Genomic DNA, 14866 nt, shown 5'->3' on the forward strand with positions numbered 1-14866 from the left:
ACTGAAGAGCTGCAGAGACAAGAGAACAACTAAAACACAATCAGCGACAAAGCGCACAAAATCTGGATCGACCTCTGTGGCATGCAGATCAAATTCTGCGTCAGGACTGAGAGTGTGTTCTTGGCGGTTTGACGCGAACACAATTCAAGACGAACACATACGCAGCAGCCACCGCGTCAAAAGTGACGGGTCCAGAGGCTTCCCAAACAAAGAGATGTCTTGTTGATTTGGAAACCTTTGATGGTATTGACTTGTAAACAAACTTTGTTGTCCGCAATGTAAACAGCCAATGCTGTCACCATGCCCTGACTCAAAACAGGGACACGGCCTTGCAGTGTACGCGCATGTCTCTTGTTCAACGTGTGAGGAAGTTGTTCCAGGTACCGCTTCCAAAGAAAGCAGTCAAACGGATTATGGTCTCAACAGGCAAGCCGTTTATTCGTCCTTGGTATGTGGGCTAGGTGCTCAACAATTTAACAAATTTTGTGAAAGTTTAGATTTGGTAGGCATGCATCACAAAACCTTCCAGAAGAAAGCTGATAAACTCTATCAACGACTTGATGTACTGGAGGAGAAAGTATTTTCAGACAGATACACGCAACGCTTAATGGAATGACACTGGCTGATGATGATGTTCTTGGTCAACATCAGTGTAAGCTACGACGGATCATGGCTGACCAGGGGGCACTCGTCCCACATTGGAATAGGGTGTGTTGTAGACGTGCTGACTGGAATTTGCTTATACGCTCATGTTATGTGCAACTACTGTCATGTTTGCCAGACAACTGGAAACAAACTTCTCCAGGAGAAACCCCTGGAGTATGCTGCCTGGCTGGTAAAACAACTGGACATCTGTGACAAGAATTTTGCAGGTGATTGCGTAGATCTAAACAGTATGTGTGTATGGTGCGTTTGTGAAGACGGTTGTTGAAATGGGATGATAGTGTGTTGTGTTTGAATTTTACATAGATCTGTAAGTGTTTGTGAATATGTGTGTCAGTGTTTTTGTGTGCGCTGTCTATGTGTACCGTACGTGTACGTGTGTGTGTTTGTGCGTGTTTGTGTATTTGTGTGTGTTTAGGTACTAATCCATGCATAGTAATACATGTACTGAACAAAAACAATAATAGCGTCTATGTTGGTAGATATGTGGCTGATTGCCGTGCGTGTTTGTGTGTGTTTGTGCATGCATGAGTGTGTGTGTGTGTTTGTGTGTATGTTTGTGCATGCGTGTGTGTGTGTGTGTGTGTTTTGGGTATTGATCCATGCATAGTAATAACCCCGGCGGGTTAGGGGGAAGAATTTACCCGATGCTCCCCAGCATGTCGTAAGAGGCGACTAATGGATTCTGTTTCTCCTTTTACCCTTGTTAAGTGTTTCTTGTATAGAATATAGTCAATGTTTGTAAAGGTTTTGGTCAAGCAGTATGTAAGAAATGTTAAGTCCTTTGTACTGGAAACTTGCATTCTCCCAGTAAGGTTGTACTACGTTGCAAACCCCTGGAGCAATTTTTGACTCACATGCGAAGCAAAAGTGAGTCTATGTACTCACCCGAGTCGTCCGTCCGTCCGTCCGTCCGTCCGGAAAACTTTAACGTTGGATATTTCTTGGACACTATTCAGTCTATCAGTACCAAATTTGGCAAGATGGTGTATGATGACAAGGCCCCAAAAAACATACATAGCATCTTGACCTTGCTTCAAGGTCAAGGTCGCAGGGGCCATAAATGTTGCCTAAAAAACAGCTATTTTTCACATTTTTCCCATTTTCTCTGAAGTTTTTGAGATTGAATACCTCACCTATATATGATATATAGGGCAAAGTAAGCCCCATCTTTTGATACCAGTTTGGTTTACCTTGCTTCAAGGTCAAGGTCACAGGAGCTCTTCAAAGTTGGATTGTATACATATTTTGAAGTGACCTTGACCCTGAACTATGGAAGATAACTGTTTCAAACTTAAAAATGATGTGGGGCACATGTTATGCTTTCATCATGAGACACATTTGGTCACATATGATCAAGGTCAAGGTCACTTTGACCCTTATAAAATGTGACCAAAATAAGGTAGTGAACCACTAAAAGTGACCATATCTCATGGTAGAAAGAGCCAATAAGCACCATTGTACTTCCTATGTCTTGAATTAACAGCTTTGTGTTGCATGACCTTGGATGACCTTGACCTTGGGTCAAGGTCACATGTATTTTGGTAGGAAAAATGTGTAAAGCATGTGAGTCGTATGGGCTTTGCCCTTCTTGTTGATTAGTGCTTTTGTGAACAAGAAACAATTAACAAGTGGCTCTATCCCATCTCCCCCCCTTTCCCCGTCGCGATATAACCTTCGTGGTTGAAAACGACGTTAAACACCAAATAAAGAAAGAATGCATAGTAATACATGTACTGAACAAAAACAATAATAGCGTCTATGTTGGTAGATATGTGACTGATTGCCTTGTGTGTGTGTGTGTGTGTGTGCATGCATGTGCGTGCGTGTGTGTGTGTGTGTGTGTGTGTTTGGGTATTGTTCCATGCATAGTAATACATGTACTGAACAAAAGCAATAATAGCGTCTATGTTGGTAGATATGTGGCTGATTGCCTTGTGTGTGTATGTGTGTGTGTGTGTGTGTGTGTGTGTGTTTGTGCATGCATGTGCGTGCGTGCGTGCGTGTGTGTGTGTGTGTGTGTGTGTGTGTGTGTGTGTGTGTGTGTTTGGGTATTGTTCCATGCATAGTAATACATGTACTGAACAAAAGCAATAATAGCATCTATGTTGGTAGAAATGTGGCTGATTGCCTTTTGTGTGTGTTTGTGTGTGTTTGTGTGTGTTTGCTATTCAGTGGCTGACTTTGACTGAAACGGTGGTTTTATTTTTAGGTTCCACTGGCATCATGGAAATCGAGGCGGCTCGGGTTCTGTGGGGTAGGTCAGTGTCGCAGCACAATCTGCGATACACAGTTATCCTGTCAGACGGTGACACAAAAACCTTCCAGGAACTTTCCAAAATAAAGCCTTATGGAGATCAAGTAACCATCGAAAAAGAAGAGTACATCAATCACGTTTCCAAGCGTCTTGGGACAGCGCTTCGCAACCTTGTGACAGACTGCCGCAAAAAAGGAATCACTTTGGGAGGGCGAGGGTATGGTCAGCTGACTCTGAATACAATCAGGAAGTTGACGATATATTACAATCGGGCAATTAGGGGGGGAGGGGGGTAAGACAGTTGCAGACATAAAACGCGATAACGGGCAGTGATGGCATCTCTGCGTCACGGCTACTCAACAGATGACAAGCCACAGCATGACTTGTGCCCCCATGGTGCCGCCGCGTCATGGTGCTTCTACCAGGCCGCCCTTGCTCAGAACAAGCCCCCAGGACCACACGCAAAACTCGTCCATACACCTCTCAACTTCAAGAAGCTGAATCCTCATCTAGAACCAGTTTACCAGAGACTGACGGAAGATCAACTGCTTCAGAGATGTGTGTCAGAAAAAAAAACAACCTCTAATGAGTGCCTCCACAGCAGCGTTTGGGTTCGCTGCCCCAAGGACAAATTTGCATGCAAAAATCGCGTACGGTTTGCAGTCGTCACAGGGGCTAGGGAATTCAATTTTGGACCAGTGGTTGCTCTCAACACTGCACAGTTCTACGGCTTTACAACAGGCTGTAACATGAAAAGACTAAACAAGGCTAGAGAGTGTAAGAGGGTTCTTGGCAGCCTCAGGTTCAAGAAAGATCAGCTAAACAAGAGACGCGACACTGTGCGTGCAGCTAAACTCAAAAGACAGGATGAGCTCATCAAACTAGAAGGGGGTGCAGCATATGCTGCTGGGCAGTTTTAGGTAAGCCTGTAGTTACCAGGTGTCTGTGAAAAGTACCTGAACTATGTTAACATTGATTTGGGGTGAATAAAAGAGCTTTGAAATGTTCTCGGCCTTGTTTCTCTGTTATGTTATATGAAGTCTTATATCGCGCGCGTATCTCCAAATTGGGACTCAAGGCGCAGGGATCTATTTATGCCGTGTGAGATGGAATTTTTTACACAATACATCACGCATTCACATCGACCAGCAGATCGCAGCCATTTCGGCGCATATCCTACTTTTCACAGCCTATTATTCCAAGTTACACGGGTATTTTGGTGGACATATTTTATCTATGCCTATACAATTTTGCCAGGAAAGACCCTTTTGTCAATCGTGGGATCTTTAACGTGCACACCCCAATGTAGTGTACACGAAGGGACCTCGGTTTTTCGTCTCATCCGAAAGACTAGCACTTGAACCCACCACCTAGGTTAGCGTTTTTGCATGACCTGCTTTCTAGGAAACTATTTTTCTTCAATCCATCTGTTCAGAATGCAATGAAACTTAAGGGACATGCTTATCAGAGGACAACCTGTGGAATGACAACAGGAATTTTCTTTAAATTAATAAATAACTGTTCAGGCGGGTCATATTTACTAAAATTCTGCTGCAAAACATGATAATTCATCTAAAAAAAATATTTTATTAGAACTATTCATCCTAGAAAAAATCCCTGTTGTCATTCCACAACTATGGACTCCTACATCCTACATGCAAACAATCACATTCCTATGATTGAAGGGGAAGCTAAAAAACGTGTTCCTAGCAACCCATTTTGGCAGTTGGAGATTGTCGTTTCCATGGTAACGAACAGTGAGGGTACTGAAAACGTTATCCGTTTTGAAATCGTATATGCCTTACCACTTCATAAGTATATAACATTAGCCTATGGTAGAAGTAAATGAAAATTTAGATTTTAGTGGCTCCCTTTGCCTTATAAAGGCTCATCTCTTTAAAAATATTGCCCAAAAGCAATTAAAATTAAGCAATGATAATGCATGCAATACATTATCATAAGCCAAGTGGAACATGCACCCATTTAGGTAAAAGCATAAGGAAGGGTAGTATGTAAATTCACTCAGTATGCTGGGTATATTAGCATATATTGTTCTGGTCGTGAGAAAAATTGACACACACCCTGCCCGAATGACAAAATGACAATGTGCTAGCAAAATAAGCTGCAGAGAGCTTTTCAAAACCATTTCATGTTGTGTTTTGATGAAAATTTATACTTTTTGACTCACCTGAGTTATTGGTGAATCTTATGTACTGAGCAGTGTCTGTCCATATGCAGGGATGGGAATTGTCCGCCGTTTGGCGGATTTCCGCTTTTTTGACTCACATGCGAAGCAAAAGTGAGTCTATGTACTCACCCGAGTCGTCCGTCCGTCCGTCCGTCCGGCCGGCCGGCCGGCCGGCCGTCCGGAAAACTTTAACGTTGAATATTTCTTGGACACTATTCAGTCTATCAGTACCAAATTTGGCAAGATGGTGTATGATGACAAGGCCCCAAAAAACATACATAGCATCTTGACCTTGCTTCAAGGTCAAGGTCGCAGGGGCCATAAATGTTGTCTAAAAAACAGCTATTTTTCACATTTTTCCCATTTTCTCTGAAGTTTTTGAGATTGAATACCTCACCTATATATGATATATAGGGCAAAGTAAGCCCCATCTTTTGATACCAGTTTGGTTTACCTTGCTTCAAGGTCAAGGTCACAGGAGCTCTTCAAAGTTGGATTGTATACATATTTTGAAGTGGCCTTGACCCTGAACTATGGAAGATAACTGTTTCAAACTTAAAAATTATGTGGGGCACATGTTATGCTTTCATCATGAGACACATTTGGTCACATATGATCAAGGTCAAGGTCACTTTGACCCTTATGAAATGTGACCAAAATAAGGTAGTGAACCACTAAAAGTGACCATATCTCATGGTAGAAAGAGCCAATAAGCACCATTGTACTTCCTATGTCTTGAATTAACAGCTTTGTGTTGCATGACCTTGGATGACCTTGACCTTGGGTCAAGGTCACATGTATTTTGGTAGGAAAAATGTGAAAAGCAGAAGGTCAAGCATGTGAGTCGTATGGGCTTTGCCCTTCTTGTTTTTTAATTTTCCGCCGAAAAAAATCGCATTTCCGCTTTTTTTTCTCAGCAAAAAATTTTTTTTAAATTTTTTTTATTTTTTTGTGAAAATGGCGTAAATGCGATCGGTGATTGTTTTTTCGTGAAAAAAAGTCGGATTTCCGCCGTTTTTTTAAAATTTTTGCAGTAGAAATTCCTCTTTTTTCGTATTTTAGTGCGAAATATGTAGTGTTTTACTTTTAGTGACAAACCCCCCCCCGGTCATCAAAAAATATTTCCTCTTTTTTTCCTTAATTTTCAGCCGTTTTTACAATTTTTAATTCCCATGCCTGCATATGGACGGCCATCCGCGGACCAAAACGTGAATGTTATCTCGGCTGATTTTTAAGCTAGAGCTTTGAAACATTGCACACTTCTAGGGTTTGATGATCTCCCAATATGACCCCAGATTGGTTGACCCTTGTCAAATTTTGGGGTCACAGCGGGGTCAAGTTCAATTCGTCAAAACTTAACCTTGACGTTATCTTGGATGTTTTTGAATCTAGAGCTTTGAAATGTTGACACTTCTAGGGTTCAATGATCTCCCCACATGACCCCAGTTTGGTTGACCCTCTTGAAATTTTGGGGTCATAGCAGGGTCATGTTTGCAGGGGTGGGAGTTCCGTCCCAGATGGATTTCCGTCCCAGGAAGAGTTGTGGCAACTTTTTTTTTTTATACCTTTTTTTAGGGATTGGCAGCTGTTGTTTACACTGGGTTAGTGACCCATGTGGTAGTGCCAGGTCAGCCACCTTTCACCATGTCCCAGACGGTTCTGAATAAGGTTTTAGTGTAGTAATAAGGGGGAGGTGGGGGGGGGAGGTTGGCGGAGGCAACGATGTCATGTCATGTCATCCTGGGGAATGTGGCATCTTAGTTGCTATTTGGAAACCCGGCTCAGGCACTTCTTTTTATACCCCTCTCGCGGGGATTCAGAGACCTTTGGTGGTAGAGAAAACTTGCATTCCTGATCTATGAACCAGTGGTATTTTGCTTCAGATACAACATCGAACGCAGAAGAAGAAGAAGCTTCAGATACATTGAGTCCTTTAGAAAATTAGCAAATGAAACAAACTTATTTGAAACATATTTCTCTTTTAATTCAATATATGATTCAACAATCATTTGCGAATTTAACTCCTGAAATGGTGAATTGAAAAGCAGCATCAGAAGATTGTGCATAGCATTAGCAAGGGATATAACTTTCTGTTTTCAGTTTTTGTCTAAACCTTCTTCTTTTTTAACCTGAGCAGTTAGCCCATTTGAAAGTGTTCAATTGAAACAAACTGACTTGAAACTTGTTTCTCATTTGGTTCAAGCTATGGTTCAACAATTATTTGAGAATGTACCACCTGCAATGATTCTTCTTCTTTCTTCTTCTGCGTTCGTGGGCTGAAACTCCCACGTACACTCGTGTTTTTTGCACGAGTGGAATTTTACGTGTATGACCGTTTTTACCCCGCCATTAAGGCAGCCATACGCCGCTTTCGGAGGAAGCATGCTGGATATTTTCGTGTTTCTATAACCCACCGAACTCTGACATGGATTACAGGATCTTTTCCGTGCGCACTTGGTCTTGTGCTTGCGTGTGCACACGAAGGGGGATAAGCCACTAGCAGGTCTGCACATAAGTTGACCTGGGAGATCGGAAAAATCTCCACACTTAACCCACCAGGCGGCCGCGACCGGGATTCGAACCCTCGACCTTCCGATTAAGAGGCCGACGTCTTACCACCCCGCCACAGCGCCCGTTCAAGCTATGGTTCAACAATTATTTGAGAATGTACCACCTGCAATGATAAAATCATAAGCTACAAGTAAAAATGTGTAATACAAGAGAGGTGACTGTTATTTCCTGTGTTTGCCTAACTTTTTGTAAGCATGGCGATTTTCCTTTAATTAACATTTTTTAAATCAAAGACAAAACTAGGTGATGAAGTCAAATACCTTCAAGTTTGCCAAAACAAATAATTTTGTGCATTTCCAATTTTAAGTTTTTGTTTAAGCAAGAAGAGGCTTCTAAAACCCTTCTTGAAAAAAAACCCACCCTGTTTTCAGTTTTAAAGCCAGGAGGGGCCGGCTCAAATAGCACCTCTTGAAATGCTAAAATTCATTTTCAGCTGGTTTAGTTACAAAGACTTTCAAGTTTACAACATTTTTTAATTTTGTGCATCTTCAATTTTAAGTTTTTGTTTAAGCGAGGAGAGACTTCTTAAACCCTTCTTGAAATTTGTTTACCACTTGTTTTTGTAGACCCCCTAGCAAGAGTTATACATGTACAACCAAACATCTTCAAGAATAGAGGTTTTTGATTTTGTGCATTCATTGTAGTGTAGTAATAACAAATAAAAAAAGGTTTTATTTTTATTTTGTTGTTGCTGTTTTCAGTTTTAAAGCCAGGAGAGGCTTAAATAGCCCCTCTTGAAATGCTAAAATTCATTTTCAGCTGGTCAGTTACAAATACCTTCAAGTTTACAAGATTTTTCATATTATGCATCTTCGAAAAGCTTGTTTGTTCTTAGATTTAGAGTCAGGAGAGGCCACCTTAACCCTCCCTAAAATGCTCAAATTCATTTTTGGCTAGGGGGCGCTGCCCCCCCCCCTCCCCCCCTGGACAAGGGCGCTGCCCCTGCATCCCCCCGGGGCCTTAGCGGCCCCTGGACCCCAGCCTTCCAAAATGTTCAGTCCTGGCAACATTTTGGGCTACCACCCATGTGTTCGATGCCATGTGGTATCTCTATTTACAACATGAAGTAAAGGAGAAGAACTGTATTTGAATTACTCCAAAACTCGGTGCAGTTACAAACAGCTATCAAAGAAATAGTTATTGTCACTTCTGAGCAATAGACGGATAGAGGTATAAAATAGATGCTGCTTCAAGAACTTGTTTGTTTTGTTTATGGGTTGAAACTACCTAGGCTTTTACGTGTATGACCGTTTTTACCCTGCCATTTAGGCAGCCATACGCCGCTTTCGGGGGAAACATGCTGGGTATTTTTGTGTTTCTATAACCCACTGAACTCTTACATGGATTACAGGATCTTTTCCGTGCGCACTTGGTTTTGTGCTTGCATGTACACACGAAGGGGGATAAGGCACTAGCAGGTCTGCACATTAGTTGACCTAGTGGGAGATCGGAAAAATCTCCACACTTAACCCACTAGGCGGCCGTAGCCGGGATTTGAACTCACGACCTTCCGATTAGGAGGCTGATGTCTTATCCATTAGGCCACTGCGTCCGTCTACTGCTTCAAGAATAACAATTGACATATAAAACAAAATCAGAATTTGTTCGTCCTTTTTTACTATTGGCTCAGTAGCCAATTTGTTTAGATATTGGCCCCAAAATCTCGAGGTCCTTGGTTCGAATCTCTGTCGAGGTGTTTATTTTTGTTCTCTTCGATCCCTCTTAAAAATGCAGTATGCTCAGCCCTGAGAGAGCAAATAGGAAGATACCAGCGCAGAAGTCATGTGTTGAATGAAGCTGTCGTGGTCATGCGGGCAGTGTAGGTCGGGATTCAGGCCGCCTTCGCTGTACAGAATTCTGTACAGGATTCTCAACCCTATCTTTGAAACACATAAACCCGGATAGTCACAGAGAGACCTCAGCTTTAATGACCTGTATCAATGAGGCTGCATCTGTTTGTATGCCTATGGTGCATTCATTTTAACTTGACTTACAGTTATTTGTATTAAATTGGCTTTGAATTCTTCTTTATTTCAATTACTGGTCAAATGAAACAGTTTCTTCCTGATTTTGTTTTTCCGATGATTTTGTGAGGGTTTTAGTAATCAATTGCTGTTTTGTATTAACTTATTGTGTTTTTTATTTTTTTCAGTGAGAAATACACAAGGTTTTGCCAGTGGAAAAACTTAGAATTGAATATTAATGTAAGTATATTTTGTACCTATGTTCTTTCACTATGACTAAGAAGTAGAGGTTTTGTAATGAGCAGCCTTGGGCCAGCTGTTCGTCTGAGACTTTCTCAGATGTTTCCTTAAAACTGAAGTTGCTTCTGGGTTGTGATAACCTTCAGATGTGGGTAAAATTTGGCTGACTCTACTCTGACTGGTAATTTCTAGGGTCACAGCGCAGTCATGATTATAAGTGATATAAGTGACAAATTTGCTGTTTTTTCAATTGCTTTTTTTAATTTATTTTTTTCTTTTCTAGTTCAAATTAAGCTTTGAACAAGCTTCTTTTAAGAATAACATGGGTTTGTGTGAGGGTGTGTGTGAGGGTGTCAGCCAGGTGTTCGGTCTAATTAGTCATTAATGTTTTAAACTATGAACTGATACATTGTTCTGAATTTTTGATTCAGGTATACAATCGGAGGCACACAAAAAATGCGCCACAGTCCACTGGTGCAAGTGTTTTTTTCGTTGTTTTAAAAATGTTGTAAAATATGAACCACATAAAGGTACGTACGTCAAAAAGAAAAACATATTCGTGGAGGATATTTTACTGGCTGTACGATTAATACATATTTTTTAATCGTTGTCTTTTTATAACTTTTCAGAAATTGTGTAATACGGGGTAGGGGTGAGGTGAGTCGTGATTTCAGGCAAATCTTTTCAACCAGGTAAACCAATTCAGCCCTGAAAGTCCAACAAATGGTGTACTTGCCTTTGGCTAGTGATTCTGAAAACTTACTAGCCAGAGAGCAAACGTTACAAGCCAAACCAACAATTTGTTTCAGCAACTTAACTCGCATTTGGCGAGTAGATGAACTTTTCTACTTGGCAACAAACGAGACAGTGCTAATAGAAAATTGCTTGTGTCGATTCCATGCGAAGATGCTTTTCTTAAACAACCATTTTTAACACTAAGTAACTGAAATATGTTCACTGTTGTAATTTTATACGGCTTCGGCAGATGAATCTTTTTAAATTATCATGTAGAGGGATGAATTTTTGACACAAATTTCTTTATCTGGTTGAAAAATGTGCACTTTTGCAATTTTTGTAGTGTTTCAAAGTGACACGTTTGCCTGCAATCACAACTCACCTCACCCGCACCCTGTGTTACACAACTTCTGAAAAGGTATAAAAAGACAACGATTAAAAACTATGCACTAATTGTTCAGCCAGTAAAATATCCTCCACGAATATGTTTTTCTTTTTGATGTACCTTATGTGGTTCATATTTTACATGTTTGAAAATGACAAAAAATCACTTGCAACGGTGGATGCGTTTCTTTTGCCTCCTACTGTACTGCAATTGTTGCCCAAAAAAGGAACATTTTTAAAATGGCGGAGTATGTTTTTTTTGGCAGTCTTGGAATATTGAAGGCAATACAAACTCTCAGAAATCTAAAATCTAACAAACAAAATGAACTGTTGGAGACACAAACATTGTTAACAGAACCAAAATAGATCTTCACTCACCAAGACAAGGACACACAATTGTCAAATGTCTCAGAAATATGTTTAAACACTTAATAAGCTCTTCCACTGTTCTTGTTTGGTTCTCATCATTGGACACATTGAAAACAGTGCTTTATTTTGTAAGGTGATATTTTTAAATACTTGGAAGAGACGGCACAAACTTTTTTATTTTACTGTTGCCTGCTCAGTCCCATAGAAAATGTGTGGTCAGTGCTCAAGAACACGGTGGGGAAAAAGTCCATTTTGGATCAGCACCAACGAAGTCCTTGAGGAAGAGTTGGTTGTTGCATGGTTTATAAACTTCCACTATGGTACATTAGAAAACTGTTTCATTTCATTCCACTGCATGTAGGGAAGGTGTTGAGTCAGGACCTTACACGATATTTAAGTTAAGATGCTGAGAGGTAATAGAAGGTAAGTTTGATATTTGATTTTATAGGGTGACCCCAAAACAATTCAACCCACAAAAATGTTAATAACTTCTACATCTGTTGACAAAATCACTTGAATCCGTTCTTGTCATTGATTAATTTTGCGCAACATTGCGCAAGTGTAACTTTTTCCAGTCATTTGAGTTCAGCAAATTTTGTCATGGATGTTGTGTACAAACTTCAGTTCGTCCACGACTATTTTACAAAGTTTCCAGTCTATAGGCAAAATGGGCCGACATTTACCTTTTCTTCAAAAGGTGTTCCAAATTACACCTCCGAAATTGTCATTGCCACGAAAGCTTTCCTTTCGAGGGATTGCCTTGAACCCAGCTCTAACTGCTTTCTTCAGGTCATCGATTATCTAGGGGGTGGAGTGGGTGTTTGTGTATACTCAGACATTCAGATAATCCAAGAGGTAAAGCCCGTCCTTAATTGAGCACGGAATCGACTTGGTGAAGCTACGCGAAGTCTTTATATCGAAAACCTGCGGCTACAACGAAACAACTACGGCGAAGTACTTTGTACCCTACTTCGCTTCGCAAGTTTTGACATGCGAAGCTACGCTATAAGCTCTGCGACAAAGTTGTTCGTTTTGTTAGAAGAGTGCTTTTTGATTCAAGATGGACGTAGAAATCACACTCGAAAAACGAAAGGAAGGATGTGTATATCGGCTTTGGTATGAAAACTAAATACGAAACCACCTACCGGTATTATTTCATAGTTCGACGCGTTTGACATGTTGAATCAAACTCGAAATCCCAGTGTTCATGCGACATGCCCACGTGGTGTTGACTGGCCAAAATAGAACAAAGAACTTTGTGTTACAACTAAACTTGCGTCAATTGGTGACGTAAAATACTCAAATGGAACCAAACCTTGCGCTGGTCGAGACTACCAGCAGGCAATGAGTCATACATGCGCATTCTGGCTAAAAGGCTGGAGACACCAAGACAAGGAGAGAGCAGAGTGCATTCCCTTGGACTTCGCGAAGCTATGCTAGAAATAGTTCAATTAAGGGAGGAAGCTTGATGTAGCTTCCGGAAGTGAGCTTGGCGTAGTCGACTTGGCCCAATTAAGGACAGGCCTAAAAGTCTGGAGGGTTTAAATCAGGTAAATATTGCTACCGCTCAATGTCAAACCTCCTGTTTGAGTCCATCGCCGAATTTAGAAACTTGTTTTGAAATTGCACTAAAGTCAAACCATTTGATCTACAAAGTGGCTACATTATGAAAAAAATTGTGGATTGGTGATGCATAGGCTGAAATGTATGTCCCCCAAATACAGTATAAAGGTATTCCGTTCACAGATGTAGAAGTTATTAATTTTTTGATGGTTGCATTTTGTTTGGGTCACCCTGTATTTGAACCCAGCAGGCCTTGTAACCGCATCTTTAAAAAACTTTGTTTTTTCTGACACAGATCTGCACCATTGAATTTGTTCAAGGGGTCCATTGAGTTTTTGATGGTATAAGTCAAACCAGAATGGGCTGACCCATTGATTTAGAAAAGGTGATCTGAGCCTGGTCTAAACCCTTGAGTGTGTGTATGTTTGTGCTTGTTTACCTGTACAGGTGTACGTTTCTGTGAGTGTTCCAATGTAATGATATTGAAATTGTTTTATCTTTTTTGCAGTTAACAATGAATGACTTTAGTGTACATAGGATAATTGGCCGGGGCGGATTCGGTGAAGTGTATGGGTGCAGAAAAGCAGACACAGGCAAAATGTAAGTAAATATGTAGAAATAAAGAAATGAACCAGAAGCATGCGTAAACTGAGATTTGTTAAAATCTCTTAGCAGAGCAAAAGAGAGAGAAAAATGTCCCTTCACAGATTGGGGAAATCAGACCCTCCTCGGATGGGACCGATTCACAAAGTGAAGCTAACCCCCAAAGGGGAGAGCGTATCAACAGAGAAATCAAGTCCAGATCGAGGAGGACCATTGTTTTACTACCAAGACCCGACACATGTTTCGACATTAATGTGTCTCATCAGTGGTCAGGTGGTAGAGATGGCGAGAGTTGTCAATCCATGGTATCCAACCAAGAAGCAAACCACTCTATTTATATATTATTTATAATGTTTATATATATATACAGCAGACTTCCACTAACTCGCGGTCTTTGGGGTCCAAAGATTTTTGATCGCGATATATCCGATTCGCTATGCAGTTAAAGGGAAGAAACCGCGTTCCCTTCTGAGTCAGAGAAACACGCGGTTATTTCCCTTGTTGGTCACAAAAAGCCTGTGAGCGTCACGTTGGCGTGTGTGCGTTTGCCGTGTGAGTGCATGTGTGTGTGTGCGTGCATTTGTGTGTGCGCGCGTGCGCACGCACGCCTTGCATGTGGTTGTGCTACAATGTTCATGTGTATGTGTTACTGCGTTTCTCGCAAGTGTGACGCTTCTGTTGCCAACTAAGTTCTCAAAAGATTAACTGCGATGACACGTTTTCTTTTATCAGCAGATGATGATTTCTTTTCTTTTTTCTCCGACTCTTACGTCGTCACAAACTTACTAGTTAATCAGACACAGACAGACACAGACGTACACTGTACGCGTATAGCGACTCAATGCTGCACACACACACACTAACTGACAATGAACAGAACGCAAGCCATGGTGAATTACCACATAATTTTATTTCGTTTGGAAACGCGCACTTGTTACTTTATCAACACGCACGCACGCACGTTTTGTTTTGCTTTGTGTGAGTCTGAGTTGACACGCGTTTTGTCTTTGGCAGAAAGCATGTAGATTTCTTCTTTGATTGTTTGCTTTTTGAATGACACAGCTCGACAGGCACTCACCTTAGCCCTGATCGACGAACAGTACCCAAAAGAGGCGTGGATCCATGTATACACCGATGGATCAGCAACTAACGCCGTGCTCAATGGAGGTGCTGGCATTCTGATCCAGTTCCCTGGGGGACATACAGCTACATCCAGCGTTGCCACTGGCAAACACTGCACAAACTATAAAGCAGAAGCAGAAGCTCTCATGCAGGCCGCCTCCTTGGTTCAGGACTCCGCAGACCCTTGCTACCAAGTTGTCTTCCTCT

The 14866-nt window shown here is 41.2% G+C and overlaps 1 protein-coding gene across 2 annotated transcripts in view; it reads left to right on the forward strand.

Moving 5' to 3' along the window:
- LOC138977044 (G protein-coupled receptor kinase 3-like) overlaps window positions 1-14866 on the forward strand; it is a 195907-nt gene that overhangs the window by 46412 nt on the left and 134629 nt on the right. For both annotated transcript variants that reach the window (XM_070349947.1, XM_070349948.1), the window contains exons 7-8: window positions 9832-9883; window positions 13443-13534. In XM_070349947.1, coding sequence (XP_070206048.1) covers window positions 9832-9883; window positions 13443-13534 — 144 coding nt within the window. The remainder of the gene's footprint in view (window positions 1-9831; window positions 9884-13442; window positions 13535-14866) is intronic.

Source organism: Littorina saxatilis, linkage group LG9 (assembly GCF_037325665.1).
Source record: "Littorina saxatilis isolate snail1 linkage group LG9, US_GU_Lsax_2.0, whole genome shotgun sequence".
Taxonomy (NCBI): Eukaryota; Metazoa; Mollusca; class Gastropoda; order Littorinimorpha; family Littorinidae; genus Littorina; species Littorina saxatilis.